The sequence below is a fragment of the Macaca thibetana genome, chromosome 4 (assembly GCF_024542745.1).
Source record: "Macaca thibetana thibetana isolate TM-01 chromosome 4, ASM2454274v1, whole genome shotgun sequence".
NCBI lineage: Eukaryota > Metazoa > Chordata > Mammalia > Primates > Cercopithecidae > Macaca > Macaca thibetana.
In genome coordinates, this window is record NC_065581.1 from 105,028,833 (window position 1) to 105,044,965 (window position 16,133).

The 16,133-nt window shown below is 37.3% G+C and overlaps 1 protein-coding gene across 1 annotated transcript in view; it reads right to left on the reverse strand.

The window, feature by feature from the left end:
- Positions 1-2,201: 2,201 nt before the first annotated feature.
- The window catches only part of SEC63 (SEC63 homolog, protein translocation regulator), an 86,763-nt gene continuing 72,831 nt past the window's right edge, over positions 2,202-16,133 (reverse strand). Inside the window, exons 17-21 of the mRNA XM_050786712.1 lie at positions 14,495-14,653; positions 12,682-12,783; positions 7,660-7,758; positions 4,209-4,313; positions 2,202-3,256 (exon numbers count right to left, since the gene is read on the reverse strand). Coding sequence (XP_050642669.1) covers positions 3,113-3,256; positions 4,209-4,313; positions 7,660-7,758; positions 12,682-12,783; positions 14,495-14,653 — 609 coding nt within the window. The 3' untranslated portion in view covers positions 2,202-3,112. The remainder of the gene's footprint in view (positions 3,257-4,208; positions 4,314-7,659; positions 7,759-12,681; positions 12,784-14,494; positions 14,654-16,133) is intronic.

The window sequence follows — 16,133 nt, forward strand, 5'->3', positions numbered from 1 at the left end:
AGAAAAAGAGAGAGAGAAAATAAAAGGCCAGCAAATTAAATAGCTAGCCTCTAAAGAAATAATTCTTCTGCCTACAGTAGACAAAAAAAAAAAAAAAAAAAAAAAAAAAAAAAAAGGCATTCCAAACAATGGCCAAGGCAAATGGATTTAAATGGATTGCCACTCATCTACCTGATCTAACACCAGCAAGTGAGTTTTTTTTGTTTTGTTTTGTTTTTTTTTTTGATAGCTCTAGTATCCAATCACAGAGCCTGGCACATAGAAACTCAGTAAATATGTGATGAATGACAACTCCTCAAACATTATGTAAGGTGCTGAATTACATTTGAAATAAGAATTGTGACTACAGAACACTAGTATATGGTTTGGATTGGCTGAAGCAAACTGAACAAAGCTTGTGGTCAAAAATAACATGCCTAGAGAGCCTTATTATATCTCTCCCTCCCTGTTTCATCATCAGTTGTTTGACATCTACGCCCCCCTGCTTCCACCAGAGCCTAAGCTTCCCTGCACACAGTGGGACAGTACAGCTGGACAGGCCTGTCCTTTTCCAGCCCTCAGTGCAAGCTGGGAGACGCAGAGCAGAAGGTATTTTCTACACAGAGAACTTCACTCAATGTGCTCCCTAACATAAAAAAAAAAAAAAAAAATTCATGAAAAATGTTTAAACAATTCAAAAAGGACATGAACATCTAACTCTGAGATTGACATATTAACACCTCAGGGCCTCAATCAAATATTATAATGCTAAAAATCACAACTGCTACACTTTTAATTGTGGTAAATAAGTCTCCTCATGAACAGCTGTATTTTAATAGGTACTTTACCAATTAGAGAAAAATATCACATAATTTAAGTAACTTTCAATTTCACTTCCTATACACTGTATCATCTATAGGCTCATCAACTGTTGACAACGTGTCAGTTTTTTTATAGGAAGAACACTGAAACTTCACTCAAGTTTCCATCAGATTAAATGCAAACTAGGATACATAGTTTGCTATTCTCATTCCAGAGGAAAAACAAAGGGATGTGGATTTCAGCGACTTGCTGGACAGATAAGAACTATCAACTGAAGGCTCAGTTCTTTCACTACTGCCATATGGAAAGAGTTTACCTAAAGTACTCACTAGAGGATATTTTATTTTACTTAGTTGGGAAGTACATACACATCACACACAGAGAAAAGGAAAATCAACTATTGGAATTTTCTGGTGATGGTGGTTTTTTAAGCACTGTGGTGAGTTACTAGGTTACCCTCCTCTCCAGAATCTTAAACCCAGAGAGAAGCCAGCTGTGTGAATGAACTTACAAAGCCTCTTTAAGGCAAAGTAGCCACTAGAAAAAACATACTTTTCTTGAAATCTTTCAAGAAAACTAGGAAATATGCATTCTACACATTGTTGTGTCTTGTCTGCTCTCTTTCCTTGCCTTTGTGCCACACCTGTTTTCTCTAATCCCTCCTTTCACTTAACACCAGCTGGCTCACCCCCTGCCACCACACTTAAGTAATCAGTAGCTGCCTCAAGACACTAGTGCTTCACAGCAGAACCTGATTTGAAAATTAAATTCACCCTCTTACTTGTTCAATGAAGTAAATGAAAAAAATCCTCAGTGACACTGCCTCCTGCCTGCCAAGAAAGGGTCTCACTAAACTGGTGATTGAGGTTACAGTGAAAAAAACTGCTTTGACCATTTGATAGAAAATATTACATCCTAAATTTAGAACCAAAAAAACCATTCATGGTTTTGGTAATTTTCAATTTTTATTTCCAACTACTGCAGTAATAAGATAGCAGTGGTAATTCTGCACTGAAAGTGGCAACCTTTTAAGTAAACAAGGTTGCAAATTGTAGTATTCCAACAATATTTTGACCTATGGAAATTTTGATGGGAAAGGATTATTATAATCAGTTTTATAATACTACAGACTTATGCTTCCTCCACATCTAGGAATAAAAATATCCACCCTCCCTCAGTGATTCATCATGTATACATCTCTACTCTTTACAAGCACTATCGTTCCAGTTGTACTACAAGGGGAAATCCCTCTTACTCCTGGGTTTTTCTATACTATACAGAAATAGCAGTCACTTTAGCAGTAATGTACAATACTATTCAATTTTTAGTTGAAAAATAAAGAAGTGGATTGCCCTATTTATGCCCTGACAGTAAAAAGACACACACCATTGAAACATAAAACGAGTCAACAAACTTCTATTTTTATTGACAGGAGTCCAAAATGAATACAAAAAAAGCTTCCTTTGCATGTTATACTTACTTTCCTTAAAAAGCTCCTGATAGAGTCAGGTAGACTGAAAACTAAGGATGTAGTTCAGCTTTTAAAGTGAACCTTTTTAATAAAAGGTTTAATAACATAAGCCACCAATATCAGAAAACATACGGTCCCACTATCACTTTAGAGCTACAGCTTATCAAAAGAATTAGATCCTGCACTGATCTGCTAAGATACAGGTTTAGAAATGTTTTAAGCCATTAAAAGCCATTTTTATAATCTGTCCGATAACTGGACAATTAAGAAAAATTGCAAAATGTAGCCCTCTATATCATGTGGAATGTGAGAGAATGCCGACTTATGACCAAGATAAGTAAAAATAAAAGTTTAAATCTATGAATGGAGCTGTTACAGTCTTGTATCACTGCAAAATGTCAATAATAGAGCTTATCAAGAGATTATAAACTTGAGCAATGTTACTTAAAACATATTTGTGGTGTTTGCTAAAACTAAAGCTGAACAAAGAAAAGTCGCTCATTTATAGACTGTGTTTCCTGCATCTTTACTTTTACCGGGACCATAGACTGATAATACATAGCCCACACTTCTGGACAGTTATAATAACAAAGGATTTATTATCATTTGCAGATGAAATAAATGCACCATCCCATACTTGAAAGGTTTCAATAAGCCTTAACATTTTTCAGGTTGTACCAAGGCACCACTGCCTAGTTATATTATGCACCCATTTCTAGAATAAAAAAAACTACACCTCCCTCAACATCAGTTCTGTACTGTCTCTGGTTTATTATACACTTCCAAAACAGCAAAAAATTGCAAATATGTGCAAACACTGTGGTCCGTTCAGAGTACTGCTTAGTCGTCATCTTCCTCTTCCTCCTCTTCTTCCTCAAAGCTATCTTCAAAGCCCTCACTGTCCTCCTGGTCTTCATCCCCTTCTATTGCTGTATCCCACTGTGGGTGATTTTCTGGCACAGGCTTAGCCTCATGAACTTCCAACTAGAAAGAAGAATTAAATGTAGACATCAGAAATTTGGGGAGAAATAATGAAAGAAATTTTGGTAAACAAAAGGTTTTCTTTGCCCATAGCAATTATGAAGAAATAGATTTCTATGGATACAATTCTAAATTCAACTCATTCATTTAGAATAGACACTTCATCCCAGAAATAAAACAAGTAAATCTAACCATAGGTAAATGTAGTCAAATTTCTAATACAGTTTGATATTTTGATTCTATATGTTATACTACTTATGAATGTATTTCTGTGGCATAAAACAATTGTGATTCTTGAGCAAGAACACTGAGTCATATTTTAACAGAAGCCTTCTGCTTTAAGGAAGAAAAATCTGAGATATTTTGCAGTCGCTAGACTTGTGACGTAAAATTCTACAGTTAATAAAAGAAATATGGAACCCTCATGGAAAAAAAGGTTTGCCTTTATTGGCTACTTTTACCCTTTACAATGCAATAATACTTTTAGCACCATCTCTCTAATATAATAGGACACCTTTTATAAAAAGTTCAAGTGAATTGGTAAACAAAGATGAAAGTGTGCTGCAAATGATACTTACAGAAGTGTATGCTGTAAGATGACAAAAATAAATTAGTTTCAGAAATTAATAAACACTCCAAATAGAATCTGTGGTTAAAAAAAAAAAAAAAAGTGTCTTTCTAAAGAAAAAAGAACCCATTTGCTGAGGCCTTATAAAGTTACAACACATTAAATGTATCCCTAAAGTAATTTATATTCAATGTTCTAAATTGTTATACTCCTTAAAACCTAAAACTTTATTATTGAAAGACTAGTCCATCAAGTATATCACATATAAAGCAAGAGATGATTTATTTTTCCTTCCATAACTCTACATTTCAAAACTAGAATTGTTTTCCTAGTATATTAAACATGTATACAGAAAACTCTTATTTACTGAAGAGTCACTATTCTTACCTTCAATGGTTTAATCTGATCCAAACCCATATAGGAGTCTGATCTCAGAAACACAGTATACTGATAATTTCCAGGCTTGCCTGGTGCAGGAAACTTCAGCTCTACCTAGAAGATAAAATCAGAACTTAAATATCTGTATTATGGGGAGGAAACAGCTCACTCCCTAAAATTCCTAGACCACAGTATTTAACAGCCAGGTTTTTTCTGCAGATGATACAGAAAGCCCAAACAAATGTTACTGAAGTCCTTATAAACAATAATAAAGAAAAGTGAAATGTATTACATATTATAAATACCTCACAAAGAGGAGATCAAATTATGCAGAACTGATGAGGTTAATTTGTATCTCCACAATTTAAGAAAAAAGTACTTAAAGCAACCAAATTCTATGCTATCACCTTGAAGAAATTAAGTAGGTATAAAAGCACAAATGAAATGTTGGAATTAAACAACAGACTTCACTAGATAGGAGATACTTCTTGCCAAATTTTCTTATTTCTAGAATAAATGCCCAATACCAAAGGTCAAGAAGGTATTTTACTTACCATCAAATCATAAACTTCAAATACAAATAACAAACCTTAAAAAAGTTTCTATTCCACTTGGACAAAAGAAGAACAATTTTTTTTAAAATGACATTTGTAAGCTCTGGTGATCTGCCTCTAATCTCCAAAATCCAGATTTTATAGTCAAGATTAAATATTAAAATATGCCAGTTTAAAAAAAAAACTAGAAAAAATCATGAAGGAATCTTTTTTTTTAAATTAATCTCAGTTTGGCCTAACTATAACACAAACCTAGAAATTATTAAAAAAAAAAAAAACTCTTAAAATCATACTACAAAAAATAAATAAGAAAATGGATAAACAAATAGGTATTTATATTTCTGCCTGGTAGAAACAACCAGAATAGTAAAACAAACTGGGGAGAAATATTTGTAACACATATCACAAAGGGCTGATTTCTTAACATTAAAAAAAAAAAATCCCAATTTTTTAAGACTCAAGAAAAGTGAACAATGGCCAGACACATTAAAAAGATGACTCAAACATACTGAAAGTTAAGTTTCACTCTTCAGAGAAATAAAAACTACACTGAATAGAATAAGCAGAGTAAAAATTGATTCAGACAAGAATCATCAATATATGCTTAAAATGACTGGCTAAAACAATGTTGGAGAATAGGACATTCACACAGGGCCCAAATATCACCCCACAGATTAGAGGGGGAGAAAAATACCTTTACAATAGAGAAAAACCATAGCTAAATGAGCAACCTTAATTAATATCACCAACATAGGGCAGAGGCATATACTGTACCTCTAACATAATGCAGTAAGAAGTACATCACCAACATAGCTTGCTTGCCAAAAACACGAAGATGAATAAAGAGTAACCAACGAGACAAAGTCATATTAAATGACATTATACAAAACACTTTGCCTGGATTCTTGAAAAATGTCAGCGGCATGCAAAGATTAAAAAAAAACAAGGACAAGAAAGCATTCAACACTAAAGAGGCATGACAACCAAATACAATGTAAAAAGGTCTTTTTTTCTTTCTTTCGAGACAGGTCACTCTGTTGCCCAGGCTGAAGTACAGTGGCATGATCATGGCCCATTGCAGCTTCAACCTCATGGGCTCAAGTGATTCTCCTGCCTCAGCCTCCTGAGTTAGGCTGGGACTACAGGCACAAGTCGCCACACCCAGCTACAATGTGTGATCCTTGATTAGATCCTGAGTTTAAAAATAAAACCAAAAACTGTAACAGACATCAGTGGAATTGTTGAGGAAATTTGAATACAGACTGCATATTAGATAATTATGCCATACCAATGTTAAACTTCCTGAGTATAATCATTGTAGCGGGCCTATGGAGAAGGTCCTGGTTTTTGTTTTTGTTTTTTAAGAGACAGGGCCTCACCATGTTGCCCAGACTGCTCCTGAATTCCTGGGCTCAAGTGATCTGGCCACCTTGGCCTCCCAAAGTGCTGGAATTACAGGTGTGAGCCACCGCACCCAGCCCAAGGCCCTGGTTCTTAAGGGATACATGTCAAGTAGTTAGGGGTAGCATGTCATGGTATCTACAAGTACCTCAAATGGTTCAGGGGAAAACACACACACATGTGCATGTTTTGTATGTACACATACAGTGAGAGAAAGATAAAACAAGTAACAGCTAAATGTAAACAACTGGTGAAGATAGGTGGGGATCTAGGGAGGTTTCATGATACTGTGCTTGTAACTTTTCAATAGGTTTTAAAACTTAAAAGATCAGAGAGGCCAGGCACAGTGGCTCATGCCTGTAATCCCAGCACTTTGGGAGGCCAAAGCAGGCGGATCTCTTGAGCTCAGGAGTTTGAAACCAGCCTGGGCAACATGGGTAAACCCCGTCTCTACAAAAAATACAAAAATTAGCCAGGCATGGTGGTGCATGTCTGTAGTACCAGCTACTTGGGAGGCTGAGGTGGGAGAGCCTGGGAGGCGGAGGTTGCAGTGAGCCAAGTCTGTGCCACTGCACTCCAGCCTAGGTGACATAGCCAGACCCTGTCTCAAAAAAATGATCAGAGGAAAAAATTTAAAAAAAAAAACAAAAAACCCAAAGATCTAAGATGCTATTTTTCACCTTTCCAACTAGCAATGATATTCAAAATGTATGACATGCTGAGAGGCATTAGGCATATTTAGACATTCATTCTTTTTATAGAGAAATAAAATATCTAGCAATATAGATCAAAATTACAAACATACAGAGCCTCTGGCCCATCAATTCAACCTCTATAAATTTATTATTAACCTATTTCATGCATTTACCACTTGATTACAAAGGGTTAAAAAATATGTAGTAAAAATCAACATCACAGGGCTATCTTGAAAAGCTTTTGTCCACCAAGTACAGGCAGACAGAACCTTCTTCCTATTAAAAAAAAAAAAATCAAGAAAAACAACAACAAAAATGCAGTTCCCAAAGGTAAATATGTTCATCACAATGTTACTTCACTGATGTCATTAACAGTGAACAATATCACGTAATCAAAAATTCCACTCAAAAAATCCACATCATCAGTTCTTATATTTTTTAAGACAAAAGATCTAATACTTAACACTAATCCAATAAGAACAAAAAAAAATCCTATTACTAAATTCTGGAGAGGAGGAGGAAAGGCATATGTTCTTAGACACTAACAGTGAAAACTCCCAAAACAAGCTAAGAACAAGTTTTTAAAACATTGACTAAGTTGCCTACCTTTAACAATTATTTATAAATTTCCAACGAGCTCACCCCCAAAACATCAGAGAACAGTTACAAAATGCAGGCAACGAACAGAATACAATATGCTAAATATGATAAACTGCTTTTTAAAAAAAAGATATATGAAGATATATGAAGCAGCATGATAGTGACAGCTGTGCCTTTTTAAATACTGAAATCATGTTGTGTGATAGTTACCTCCTCTGTATCTTTCAGAGTACACACATGATATGGCATAGATATTAATGTCTGCTCCTTCCTATCTGCAATGTAAAGCCACCACCATTCTTGTTTTTCCTGGAAAGAAAAGAAGAAGAAGAGTATAAATAATCAGAAAGAACTAGAGAGAACATAATTTTGGCCTCTCTTATCTTAGAGATTCTCTGCACTGACAAAGTGCTTGGTACAAAATAGGTGTTCAAATGAATATTTACTGAAAGAATAAGCTGTTCTTAACATTTGTAGAGCCATTGCCTAAAAACATTCCGTATCCAATTTTGGGGATTTCAATAGCTCCTTGAAACCTATTGATTGGCTTTCATATTAAAAACCCCATGACTAACCTTAAGGAACAAGCATTATTCTAAATATATACAACTATTACAACAGCATGTAGCAAATAATCTTAGTAATCTTACCTAGTAATAAGAAAAAGCCACAAAGTAGGAGTGGAAGGAACTTGGGCAGCCAAATCAAAAATCAATACATTAAATACTTTATACACTTTTAAGAGGATATTTCAGATTGTAAGAGTCTATTTATACTTTCTACTGCCCATGATTGTACTAAACTTGGCATTTCTAGCTGAACTCCAAAAAAATTAGGAACAGAAAAAAGAGCTGGGTTTAAAAAAAAAAAAAAAAATTCACCAGAATATCAGAATGTACACAATGACAGCAGGGAAAAATCAGAGAACAAGAGACAGAAAAGTATTAAATATATACATAAATTTTAGGCAGGGTGCAATGGCTCACGCCTGCAATCCCAGCACTTTGGGAGGCCGAGACAGATGGATCATGAGGTAAGGAGATCGAGACCATCCTGGCTAACACAGTAAAACCCCGTCACTACTGAAAATACAAAAAATTAGCCAGGCATGGTAGCAGGCGCCTGTAGTCCCAGCTACTCGGGAGGCTGAGGCAGGAGAATGGCGTGAACCCGGGAGGCGGAGCTTGCAGTGAGCCCAGATCGCGCCACTGCACTCCAGCCTGGGCACAGAGCAAGACTCTGTCTCAAAAAATAAAAAAATAAAAAATAAAAAATAAAAAAAATATATATATATGTATGTATTTTAGAAAGCCAAGTCTAAAAGCACCAAACCTCCGTGCATTCAGCAACAACTGCTCCATTACAGCACACTTCAGTTAACTATTTAGTCATCTGCTTAGTAACACCTGTTTAAGAGTTGGGTAGGGAAGTATCTTTCTAAAACAGTTTAAAGAAAAATGTTTTACAGCTTAAAATAAACTCTAGGATGTTCTAAATATTTACTTAACCAAAATAGTACTAGACTATTCTGAATTCTCAATTGTCTGAAATGGGTTAAAATATCATCTTACTGAAACAGTTTCTTTGAGAAAACGTGGGGTTTTTTTGTTTTGTTTTTTGTTGAGACAGGGTCTCACTCTGTCACCCAGGCTGGAGTGCAGTGGCACCATCTCAGCTCACCTCACTGCAACCTCTGCCTCTGGGGCTCAAGTGATCCTCCCACCTCAGCTTCCCGAGTAGCTGAGACTACAGGCATGCACCACTACGTCTGGCTAATTTTTGTATTTTTTGTAGAAACAGGATTTCATTTATTTTGCCCAGGCTGTCTTGAACTCCTGGGCTCAAGCAATCCTCCCACTTAGGCCTCCCATAAGTGCTAGGATTACAGGCATGAGCCACCACACCTGGCCCATATTTATGTTTTTAAACTAAAATTGCTGCACTTTCTATTTTAACTATAAAAATAGATTAAAATTTGGTTTATCTTTCAAACACTACTATACTAAGCACAACTAAAGACTCTTCTGTTTAAATACCTTAGGAGATAAAGCACTGCAACATTAATAAGCCTAATAAATAAATGACAAGTACATGGTGACATGAGCAGCAGCTAACAAGAAAATTAAATTCTGCTTAAACCAAGGGTTAGGACTACTACCGTAGGCATATTTGTATATATAACTTATGTGTGTAAATACATAACAGCCTCAAAGTGGAATATTAACACCTCTGTTGCGGCTACTCAAATCTGCCCTTGCAGCATGAAAAAAAATGAATGTGGCTGTATTCTAATAAAACTTTATTTACAATAAAGCCTCATTGACAAAAACAGGAAGGGAGCCAGATCTGGCCTGTAGACTGCAGTTTAAAAATATCTGTTTTAAAGACACAGAAACCTGGGTTATTTCACCTCCCTAAAATCTCATTTTCTTTTCAACAATCAGTGCCTACTTCTGGCCATGTTGCAAAGATGATCTGAGAAAATACAAATAAAAAATGTATGTTAGAAAGCCTAGCACATGCAGTATAATAAATGGCAGTTATGATTATTAGTGACATGAGGTACAATAACAGTTCTTTTACTTAAGTCATTTTGACATTTGTCAGAAACATCATTACCACAACAAGTAGGGAATGTAAGCAGCACAGGATTATGTTGAAGATTATGCACTTCTTCACCTCCCTACTTAGAGAATGCCTTTCCCTGCAACCTCTCAGCCTATTTAATTACAATGAGATGCACTCAATATTAAGGGCCAGCCACGGTGGCTCACACCTGTAGTCCCAGCAATTTGGGAGGCCAAGGCGGGTGGATCACCTGAGGTCAGGAGTTCAAGACCAGCCTGACCAACACAGAGAAACCCCGTCTCTACCAAAAATACAAAATCAGCTGGGTGTGGGGGCAAATGCCTGCAATCCCAGCTACTGGCTCAAAAAAAAAAAAAAAAAAAAAGAATATTAAAAAGCCAATGAATATCAATTAATGGCACTATACTTGTGCCTAGACTCTGATGCACATGTTAAAAGTGAAACAGATGTTCTATGAGTTTGCACTTTAGACAAAACCATTTTTCTTGTGTGAGATTCCCAACCATTCTTAACACATTAAATACAATAGATGAATTTCACTAACATGTAAGTCAAATATTACTAAGTGGGTAGTTTGGTAGTTAGGTTACTTAGGTAAGAAACATGGAAATGTAGATACATAAAGAGGTTAGGAAGACCCTAAATTTTGTTTGTTCATTTGTTTTGTTTTGTTTGAGGCAGAGTCTCGCTCTGTCACCAAGGCTGGAATGCAATGGCACAATCTTGGCTCACTGCAACCTCCGCCTCCCAGGTTCAAGCAATTCTCCTGCCTCAGCCTCCCAAGTAGCTGGGATTACAGGCACCCACCACCACAGCCGACTAATTTTTTGTTTTTTTGAGACAGAGTTTCACTCTTGTTGCCCAGGCTGAAGTGCAATGGTGCCATCTCGGCTCACCGCAACCTCCAGCTCCTGGGTTCAAGCGGTTCTCCTGCCTCAGCCTCCTGAGTGGTGGGATTACAGGAATGTGCCACCATGCCCGGCCAATTTTGTATTTTTAGTAGAGACGGGGTTTTGCCATGTTGGCCAGGCTGGTCTCAAACTCCTGGCCTCAGGTGATCCACCCACCCACCTCAGCCCCACAAAGTGCTGGGATTACAGGCGTGAGCCACTGAGCCCGGCCCTAAATAAATTTTATCTGATAAACAATGATCTTAAATGTTTACCATGCAGATGCAGATTAAATTTGAAAAAGGCATTTTGCTGATAAAAATGATTTTTTTTTTGAGACAGGGTCTCGCTCTGTCATCCAAGTTGGAATTCAGTAGCACAATCATAGCTCACTGCAGCCTCAACCTCCTAGGCTCAAGTGATCCTCCAACCTCAGCTTCCCAAGTAGCCTAGGACCACAGGCATGAGCCACTAATGTGCATTAGTGGCATTTGGCCACTAACAAATGTTCTGAGGGAGTGAATGAATGTTTCTCTTATTAACTAAGCATGGTCTAAAATGAAACTGTCTGTTATATGGGTACACACTAGGCAGCTTTGAGCACCCCACGGCACTTTTTACAACAATCAATGAATGGAATTTACTTGCTTCATTTCAGGATGCCTGGTGTTGGCAGGCTACCTCTGCAATGGGCAAAATGCTCCTAACAGATGGACTAAAGCTCAGGACATGCCAGAAGATCAGCGTGTGCATTAAGATGGAATCCTGGGCAGACTTCTCTCCAAGTCAAAACAACAGTCTGTGCAGAGCCACTCATTTATTACTAAGAGAGCCAAATTATTTAGGAATTTGCCTTAAGCAGTCCCCAGAAACTCTAGATTGACATTCTCAAGCAGAAAGTAGATTTATACATGAAATCACCTGCCAAACACAAGTGGTGAGCAGAAGGTTCTGTGGCAAAGCTGTGAGGTAGTCTGTGGAACAGTTTCCCGAACTGGGGGAACCAGTTCTTGACCTCTGCTCCAGACAGAATTATACTCTAATGCAAAATGTCAATGGAATCCCAAGGTAATTTGAAAGATGAACAACACAGGCTATCAAGGAGATCTAAAGTTGAGCAGGCTGCAATTACAAAGTAAACAAGGACAAGGCAACAAATAGCATTGTAATGACCTGTCCTGAGCCCGGGGCTCAGTCATGATCAAGCTCTTATGGAACTTTATTTATTAGAGCCAAGAACACAGTTGGTCCCACAGCCATGGGCTCACACATTTCCATGGACTGGGACAACAATAACCAGGGTCAGAGCAATTCTAATGGTTCCATGTGGCCAGCAGGATTCTCAGAGGGAAAATTTAAGTATTTTTTTATCCTATTTAAAACTTGGCAGAGGTGAGAGATTCACAATAGTTAAGTATTCAACGGCAAAGTACGCATTTTTCTGATGAAGACTGCCTAATCTGCTAATAAGAAATCACCATTATGCACAACACTCAGTAATTAGGGCACAGAAAAGATAGCAGCAAAGAAAACCACAGAAATACTTAAGAAGCTAACCATCTCTTTTTTAAGCAACACGTTCCCTAAGTATAATACCTATTGTAATATTCCCTTTAAAAATATGGCCTTTCAGGACAGACCACATTTAGCACATATGAACTAATACACACGACAGAGGGCTAAAAGTCAACTGACAAATCCAGGAGGAGAAAGTGAATGGAATAAGGAACACACTAGCCTGTATATAACTCACCTCAGGAAAGTAAAGGCTATACACAGGATGTGTTATCTTTGATTTGGTTTCCAGTAGAGCTCTCTCTTTTCGCTGTATGCTTTGTTGTAATTCTTGCCACTCCTAGTAAACAAAAAAATTATTTAAAATCTAGTATGTGTTTTATCACTTTGAGAAGTTTCCAGGTATTATTCCTGACAATGCTAATTAACTACTTAGGATTAGAACAAGTTCAGTTCCACAAATCTGATCATCTCCCTGCTCATCCTTACAATGCCTTTTTAAATACATTAAATCTAACCACTGTAGTACCAACTACATAGCCGTTAATTATCTGACCCTAGCCTACCTCTCTTCGGTCTCCTGTCACTGCCTCCCTCCTTGTGCTTTTTATTCTAGTCATTTCAAACTACCTATACTTCCCTGAACTTACCAAACTATTTTACTCTTCCTAAACCCTGTTTAGACTTTGGTTTCTCCCTTTCTCTGACTACTCATTATTATTTAGGACCAGCTAAAGCCCAAAGTATGAACTCCTGAGTAAAGCCTCCCATAAATTCCCTTCTATCTCAGGACTGAACTGATCACTCCCTCCTTACGTACCTTGCATAAGATGTGTATAATTTCGTATGTACTATAATATTTATTTACAAATCTGCCTGCTCCATTAGCCTACGTATCATTCAAGAGCTGCAGCTGTTTCACATTTGGCTTTGTAATTCTTTAATCTCAGATAGCCTTGGGATGTGACAGATAATTAATAATGATTTGTTGATTTAATGAATGTATTTTTGGTCATATGAAGAAATCAGTCTGTCAACACCCTAAGAGTCACTGCTACTAACCCTAATATACTGAGGAATATGTTAATTCTCAAAGTCAGGCCAGGGATATAAGGTATTTGACAGATTTTAGTTTCCTGGCAATCAATTTAATTCTCCAAGTACAAAAAAAGCCAAGGCCCTGCAAATGCTAACAGTAGTCGCCTTTGTTTTCTACCATTCCCAAGGCCAAGTGTGTTATTACTCCCTTATACTTTTATCCTTTGCCCTTTACCTCCTTCCTCCTTTTTTGGCCTCTCGTTTGCCTCTGAGGCTATTCAGGCAATCCCTTTTTATCTCCTAAACTACAGTGTTACTTTTAGATCAATGGCCACTCAAAAAGAACAACGCTAACAAAACCTAAAGGAAATGGCCAGTTTATTTGCAGTGAGACTCTAAGGACCACATTCTTCTCTATAATTCTCCCATAAATCATGTGCAACTTAATGCCATGAGATTTTTCTTCTATACTCTGTACTTTCATACCATATTAATAAATTCTCTAAAGACTTCCCCTGTCCTTAATATATCTTATATACACCCACGAAACAAGGTGGTATTCTATAAAAGTTAGCTTTTCCCTTAACCAACCTCTTGACATCAGGGTCCACAGTACTGTTTCTCTACAGTAAACATGACCTGGAGCTCATGACACAGCCTTCCAAGTAAGCACTATGCATTTCACAAACACCTTTCCTTACTCGTATTTCCAGAGATAACCCCAACACTGAAAATCCCCTTATGAGATCAACTGACCTAACCTCAAAACCAGGTCCTACTCCACCTAACAATTTAATATTTAAGAAAATGAGGATTTCCAATCCTTGTTAGAAATCATTTTTCTTTATAACCTTGACTACCATTCCTTAAAAACGTTTTTCAAAGTAATAAAATTATAAAATATACAGGTAATATTTAAAGCAAGCGAGCAAGCAAACAAATGAACAACAACAACAAAACCCAAAGCTATCATCAGAGGTATAATTCCAATTATTTAAACCTATAAGGCTTACTGCTTCATCATCTTTGTTTTGTTTTTCATCTTGCTCTCTATCAGAATCTCTGTCACTACCATCATCTTTTTCACTTTGGGAATCTCTATTGGTTTCTTCTTCTTCAGAATCACTGCCCTTATCTGAAACTTCTTCTTCATCTTCCTTTACTGCAGCTTCCTAAAAGGAAAAAGCAAACACAAAGATTTTGCGTATCTCAATGAGCACATATTAATCTGAATCCCTGAAGTTAACTTATTGTCAACATAACTAAACTGACTCGATGACAATTTCACTATTCATATATAATTTTTTAAAATTATAAACATTCCTACTTATAAAGATGTGGGAGTCAGACTGAAGAATTTAGTACCTGGCTAGTCTGTCTATTGTTAGTTATTTTATTCATTCTTCATAATTTGTCAAATGAAAGTATTTCTATTTGTAAAGCCCAGTAACACAAAGGCTAAGATGGTTCTGCTTTCAAAAACATCAATTATATTTTATTTAAGGAAACAGGTAGTTTATAGAAAAGTATAATGTTGGGGCTAGCCACAGTGACTCATGCATGTAATCCTAGCACTTTGGAAGGCAGAAGCAGGAGGACGGCTTGAGGCCAGGAGTTCAAACCAGCCTGGGCAACATAGCAAGACCTGATCCCTTTTAAAAAATATATATATATATATATATATCACTAGGCATGATGGTACACATCTGTAGTCCCAGCTAGTTGGGAGGTTGAGGTGGGAGAATCACTTGAGCCCAGGAGTTTAAGGCTGCAGTAAGCCGTGACCATGCCACAGCACTTCAGTGTGGGTGGCAGAGCAAGACCCTATCTCAAAAAAGGAAGGGAGGGAGAAAGGGAGAAAGGGAGGGAGAAAGGGAGGGAGGGAAGGAGGGAGGGAGAAAGGGAGGGAGGGAAGGAGGGAGGGAGAAAGGGAGGGAGGGAAGGAGGGAGGGAGGGAAGGAGGGAGGAAGGGAGGGAGGGAGGGAGGGAGGGAGGGAGGGAGGGAGGGAGGGGAAGGAAGGAAGGAAGGAAGGAAGGAAGGAAGGAAGGAAGGAAGGAAGGAAAAGTGCTTCTTTGGAAGTATAGAATCACTTTCTTTAACAGGGCATGATGCAGTAAGGCAAGGCAGTATCTCTAGCAAAATACTAGCTCACTTCAAGAATCAAAGAGAACAGCAAATTAAATGCAAAGAAAGCAGAAATAGGCAGGACACGGTGGCTCATGCCTGTAATCCCAGCACTTTGGGAGGCTGAGGCAGGTGGATAATTTAAGGCCAGGAGTTTGAGACCAGCCTGACCAACATGGTGAAACCCCATCTCTACTAAAAATACAAACAAAAAAACAAACAAAAAACAAAAAAAAAAAACTAGCTGGGCGTGGTAGCACATGCCTGTAATCTCAGCTACTTGGGAGGCTGAGGCAGGAGAATCACTTGAACTTGGTAGGCGGAGGTTGCAGTGAGCCACTGCCTGAGTAACAGAGTATGACTCTGTCTCAAAAAACAAACAAACAAAAAAAAGTAGAGAGAGGTATAGAAAAAGAAACTTAAAACTAAAAGTTGGTTCTTTGAAAAGGTTAATAAAATTGATTAAACCCCTAGGCAAGAATGATCAAGAAAAAAAAAAGAAACAATAAAAATTACCAATATGATGA